Raw genomic sequence first — 6,556 nt, 5'->3', positions numbered from 1 at the left:
AAAAGGAAGAAAAAAAGGTAAACAAGGGTGAGACCAAAAGAAGAAATGAGGGAACAGAACTTTTGGGCAGTTTGAGGGATGAAAGATCATATAAGGATGTTTTGGTTTATAATGGAAGATCGAGGGATGATCAGGTGCTAAAGGACAATAATGTGGGTCGCGAGGGAAGGGTCTTAGGGATAAGAAATGTATGGGAGATGCATATTCCTTCGGTTGAATTAGATTGGGTTAAAAGGTCTTTAACAGGGATAATTAAACCTCTTTTCGATCTGGAACTGGTTCAAAAGGGGTTGGCAAGCGATGGGATCAACGTTAAGATAGCCAGCTGGGGTTATGCTTGGAATTCCTGCATTGTCACCTTTAGTTTGATAGAAGAACTAGCAGAGATGTGGTCAAAGAAAAAGGAGGAACTGTTATTTTGGTTTAAATGGTTAGAACCTTTGTTGAATGAGGAAGGTATCCCTATGGCAGTCTGTTCGGTTGAAATGATTGGAGTTCTTTTATTATGCTGGAATGTTTCATTCTTGGAAAAGATTACTGGCCGGTGGGGCTGAAGAGCATTCAGGAATCGACGGTAAAAAAAATGGACATGTCAGTAGCAAGGGCACTGTTGAGGGTGGCGAGCCCTTTTGATGTACCAGAAACGATCACGTTGGGATCTTATGGAAGATCATTCAAGGTTAAAATTGAACTGAGATCGGTTTATAGAAGAGAGGAGGTTATGTCGGAAATGTCATCAGAAGCTGCTACAGAGGGTGAGAATAGTGAGACTGCTGCTGTAGACAGTGAGAATAGTGAGACTGCAGCGACAGAGGAGGAGGAAGAAGAAGAAGGTGCAGCAGAGGAAGTTGGTAGACCTGACCTGGCTGTACATCATACTAGGTTAAGGGTGGACACGTGGATGGAAGGGGTGGAGTTTTTGAATTTTCAGGCGGCAGTGGGGACTAGCAATTAATGTGGCAGAAGAGAGAAGGAAAACAAAGCATAGCTGAAGTGTCAGATTCTATTGACTTTGGGAAAAATATTCTGGGGAGTTTCACGGAATATGTTTAAGGAGAAAAAGTCAATTTGGATGGCAGTTGTCAATCCCAATCAGAACACAATTGTGAGACCATTTCCACAGATTTCAGATTGGTTCCGGCTGGGCCTATGTTGAACATAACAAATATGGGCTATAGAGGTATAAATGAGATTCAGGTTGAGAGTCCAGAAGTGGTGAAGAAGTCTGTCCTGATGGGAGGTGATAGAGGGAAATACTCAACTAAAGAGGATGTTTGTCGGGTTGTGACAGGAAATTCTGCAATAAGGAGTCCGTCATCCCCACCTTTGAATCTGAGAAGATCAAGTAGTGCTGGCACTATTTTCTGTGACAGAGTATATAGTCGATCGAATAGGGAAAAAATCGCAGAAGAATCAGGGATGGAATTTTTTGCAATGGATGTTTCGACAGAAAATGAGGAATTAAGGTATACTTGGCAGGTGAGCAGAATGTTAGGTGTCACTTTTCAGGGTGGAAAGAAGTCGTTTGCTCAGAAGTATTTGGATTTGAACCCGGGTGTGGAGAATGAGATTTAATCTCATTTCTTTGTTTTTAGGTGCATAAGCTTTTGACATTATGATTGAATTTTCTTGTGTTACATGGAATATTAGGGGTCTAGGGAGGAAAGAAAAGGTGAGAGTAGCAAGAAGAATGATTGTTAACAGAAAACCACTGGTGTTATTCTTGCAAGAGACGAAAGTTGAAGTGGTGAAACCAGCTTTGTTGAGGAGTTTAGGGGAGAAGACGCTTCGTGGGATCGCAGTTTCTCCTACAGAAGGAACTTCTGGTGGTCTGATGAGCCTTTGGGATGATTTTTTATTTTATTTTCGGGTGTTAGAAATCTCGAAAAAGTTTGTAGTAATAAAAGGGAAATTCAAGGATACACAAGAGAACATTTGTTTTGTTAACGTGTACGGACCAATTATTGAATCAAAGAAGGAGATCTTTTTTAAGGAATTGCTTAGTTTCTTGGCAGAGGTGGACTGTCCATTATGTGTGGGAGGTGATTTTAATTCTTATTTTTCTCAGGAGGAGAAAATTGGAAAATCGCAGAATTTGCATTCGATGAGAGTGTTTCGGGAATTTGTATTTCGGGTAAAATTAGTGGATTTATCGTTGACGGGTGGTTGTTTCACGTGGAGTAATAAATGGATGAACCTTCGTTTGTTAGATTGGATAGGTTTCTAGCGAATACATATTTTTTCCATGTTTTCAGATATTGCTCAAATCCTACTTCCGATGTCTTTATCAGACCATAATGCAGTGGTGTGGGAGAGGAAGGAGGTCAATTGGGGTTCGAAGCCATTTAAATTATTCAATTATCTTATGAATGAAGATGGTTTCCAACAGATGATGGAGTTAAAGATTAAAGAGGTGAAGAAGGTAAAAAATAGAGGAATTGAATATGTTAAAAGAATTGAGGAATTCAATTAAATGTTGGTCCTCTAATAAGCATCTGGAATTGCTGAATTTGATTGTGAAAATGGAAAAATCTATTTCTGAAATGGAGGCAGCAGCGCAATAGGGGTCTTCTCAGGTATCGATGGAGGATATTGTGAAAGCAAAGAAGGAGTTGTGGTATTTGTAAAAATAAGAGGAACAAATTTGGTTTTAGAAATCTCGAGCGAAGTGGATTCAAGACGGTGATCGAAATTCTCGATATTTCCATCAGTGCGCTTCAAATAGGGGAAGAGTTAATGGCCTGAATATTTTGAAAGTGAATGGAATGGTCATTTCGAATCCGGCTGAGATAAAAAAAGTGTTTGTGGATTTTTTAAGAAGAATTATAATTTAAAGCCAACTTTGGAGGTGGTGAAGTTTGATTTGCCATTCAATGTTTTAACCGATGATCAATGCTCATTGTTGGAACGAAAGTTTTCAGATGAGGAAGTTTTGGAGGCTATTAATTCGACATATAGCTTTAAGGTGTCGGGTCCGGATGGTTTGAACATGGGGTTTTTAAAAAAATTCTAGCCAGCACTAAAGGAAGATATTTTGAAGTTCTTTGAGGATTTTTACTTGGGAAAGAAGCTGCGAAACGGTGTGAATCATACGTTTATCACGCTGATTCCGAAGAAGCCAAATCCAGTTGAAATTGAAGACTATAGGGCAATTAGTTTGGTAGGAGGAATGTACAAGATTTTATCGAAAGTGCTATCTATGAGACTAAGGATGTGTTTAGATTCAATAATTGGCCATTCACAGTTCGCATTTATCCCGGGGAGGCAAATCTACGATTGCTCTTTTATTGCGAATGAAGGCATCGACTACTGAAGGAAAAAAGGTAGAAGAGGTATTGCTTTTAAAGTGGATTTCAAGAAAGCTTATGATTTAGTTGATTGGATTGTTTTGATGAAGATTATGAAGTACATGGGTTTTGGCCAAAAATGGTGTTCTTGGATCTTTGAGTGCATTTCATCGACTATTTCCGTTCTAGTTAATGGGTCTCCGACAGAAAGCTTTAAGATTCAAGGGGTTTACGCCAAGGATGCAGTCTATCGCCTATGTTGTTCAATTTAGTAGGTGAGTTGCTTAACCTGATGTTGTCAAAGGCGGTTGAGTTGGGATTGTTTAATGGTTTTAAGATTGGTGGAGAAAGGAATTCGTTTTTGTAATCTCATTTGCAATTCGTTGATGATTTAATTATTTTTTGTGGCGCGTCTGAAGGACAATTGAAGAATGTTAAGATAATTCTGATTATTTTTGAGATGTGCACAAGGCTAAAGTTGAATCTGTCGAAAAGCAAAATTTTTTGTGTAAATTTGGACGACTCGATTGTTAATGATTGAGTTGAATCTATTGGATGTAGGGCTGATGTGTTTCCGACAGAGTATCTCGGGCTCCCTCTTGGATACAAGCGAAATTCGAAAGTCTTATGGGAGTCGATTATCCACAGATTTTATCAGAGATTAGCTGGATGGAAATCTTCAACACTTTCCCTTGCTGGTAGGCTTGTGCTTGTGAAATCGATCCTTTCTACGCTTCCTATATACTATGTCTCTATTTAAAACGCCTCTTCAATTTTATAGATTGTTGAATTCAGTTAATGCAAATTTTTTATGGGGAAGCAATTCACAGAGAACCAGAGTTCATTGGGTAAATTGGTCGCATGTATGCAAACAAAGACAGTATAGGGGACTGGGGGTCAATGATTTAAAGCTTATGAATAAAGCATTATTGGGTAAGTGGGTTTGGAAATTTGGGAGCGAAAAAGAATCTTGGTAGAAAAGGATGGTGTGTTCCAAGTATGATTTTGATAGAAGAGATATAAGGTTGAGTTCTACTATGTCCGCCCAGTCTTGGCTTTGGAAGGGAGTTTACAATAATTTCTGGTCAGATGACATTTTTAGCAAAGAGCTTCGCAATCATTTGTTGCTGCAAGTAGGGAAAGGGAATTCGATACGATTTTGGCAGGATGAATGGATCGATATCCTTCCCCTGAGGTTGAGATTTCCTAGGCTCTTTGCTCTATCTGTTAACAAAGATGGGTTTATAACAGAATTTGTGTCAGTTAATTACGGAAGATGGGTGTGTGATATTCAGATGAGAATAAATCTGTTTGATTGGGAGGTAGATCATTGGATGGAATTAATTTCGTTATTAGACACTGTCAGTATGAGTGCAGGTGATGATGATTGTTGTGTTTGGAGAGGAAATGGGTAATGAGTTTATTTGGTTCAATCGAGTATAAAAGTAGCTTCAAGCTCCTTGGTTTCGGATTTTAGTTGGTCAAAGTTTGTTTGGGTTGGTTTAGCTCCTAAAGTTGAAACATTTCTTTGGCAGATTTTTCACCAAAAGTTGGCAGTTAAGTATGCCTTGATTAGGCGAGGTGTTAGCTGAATTGATGATCCTCTCTGCCCGTTATGTGGGTCGGATGTAGAGTCGGTTTGTCATTTATTCTTCTCTTGTAGATTAGTTTGGGGTGTGTGAGTGCGGTTCTTGAGGATGTGGAATGTATGTACTGTATTGCCAAATAGTCCCATTGAATTCTTTTCTGTGTGGTTTGAATTTTTTCCGTATTATGAGATTTGGAAATTTATTATAGTAGCAGTCATGTGGTCTGTTTGGTTATGTAGAAATAAATTGGTTTTTGAAAATGGAAGGTTGGATTTTACCTACTTGAGTTTTCTGGTTAGATTTAGGGTGACTACTTGGTTCTTGGCAAAAAATTCAAGGTTTCCAGTTGTTTTTTGATCTTCTTGTAGGTGACCTTATGTGGCTGATTTGCACAAGAGTTCATTGAAGGAATTTCTTCTTTTGATAGGTTGGTGTCCTCCCACTTCGGGCTGGTTTAAAGTTAATGTGGATGTTGCAGTGGGTTATGATTGGAGGAGCAGTGGGATTGGTGGGCTGGTTAGGGACTCAGAAGGTAATCACCAGGGGTCTTTCTCAGTCGCGGCTGGACCTGTTCCGCTGGTCCTGGCCAAACTCAAAGCTATTAAAGCTGGACTGAATATGTTTTTGGATTCAAAGTGGAAAGACAAGGGGCATCTCATTTTGGAGAGTGATTCTTTAGTTGCTGTGAATTGGATTAAAAATCCAGAGTGTTGTCTTGCTGTGTTTAGTATTCTAGTAATTAGCTACGACTGTGTTGGTTTCCAATGTGCTACTTAGGTTTGTAAAGAGAAGTAATAATTGTGAAGCATATAGTTTAGCTAAGGCGAGAATTGGGTAATGTTTGATGTGTTTTGTATTCTATTTTTTGGTTTTTGTTGGGAATGTAATTATCCTGTCATGGGATAGGTGTGTTTATGAGTAAGGTTGTAATCTAGGGAGTGTTTACCTAGGTTGTACTCTTTGTTGATGTTAATAAATTTCAGGCACTCTTTTCCTCCTTTCAATGCCCGTTAAGATACTTTTTAGCATAACGGTTAAGAAATGGGTTTTTAACGAAGGCCTATTTCCTTTAAAAAAAGTGAATTCTCAAATTTTAAATGGGAAGATAACTTATGTCCAGAATGTTTGAGCATTTTCTGTCGTTGAAATGCTGAATGTCTATTATGATAAAACCTCAGATTAATTATCGCCGCCTATTTGGTATTAACTATTACGGTTTGTTTCCAATTTCTTCTTTTCATTATTGTTCATGTCTTTTCGTCACAACCTAGAATTTGGCAACCAACAAACAATTATGTTGCCAACCACCGGTCATCAGTCCTCTTTTAGTTTCATGATTTAAGAACAATTGGTTTGGGAAGAAAGGGTCTTGAAAGGGCAGAAAGTCAGGTCATTAAATGGAAGTTGAGAATGGTAGCCATTGTAGTATATTTAAGCTATATCTGTTATACTCTTTTCGCGTATGTATAAGCTAAAGTTGACTGACAATAGGCAACTATGTATTGCACAAATGGATTTCTTCATTAAATGCAGTTATTCAGTGTAGTCATTAATCTTCCTTCATCTAAAGTTTAATTGGAAAAACAAATCGTTTTACAATTGTAAGATACTGTTCTTTGCATTTCATGAACAAGAACAATTTGATGAGACATTTGTAAGCCACCTAGAAAGAGACTTGTA

General features: G+C 38.3%; 1 protein-coding gene across 1 annotated transcript in view; it reads right to left on the bottom strand.

The window, feature by feature from the left end:
• Nucleotides 1-6,494: 6,494 nt before the first annotated feature.
• The window catches only part of LOC120163710 (putative GEM-like protein 8), a 40,188-nt gene continuing 40,126 nt past the window's right edge, over nt 6,495-6,556 (bottom strand). Inside the window, exon 7 of the mRNA XM_039173562.1 lies at nt 6,495-6,553. Coding sequence (XP_039029493.1) covers nt 6,540-6,553 — 14 coding nt within the window. The 3' untranslated portion in view covers nt 6,495-6,539. The remainder of the gene's footprint in view (nt 6,554-6,556) is intronic.

This window comes from Hibiscus syriacus, unplaced genomic scaffold, assembly GCF_006381635.1.
Source record: "Hibiscus syriacus cultivar Baekdansim isolate YM2019G1 unplaced genomic scaffold, ASM638163v2 tig00111493_pilon, whole genome shotgun sequence".
In the NCBI taxonomy this organism is placed as follows: Eukaryota; Viridiplantae; Streptophyta; class Magnoliopsida; order Malvales; family Malvaceae; genus Hibiscus; species Hibiscus syriacus.
Note: the sequence above shows the minus strand (reverse complement) of the source record. Positions and strands in the feature narration are given on the sequence as shown.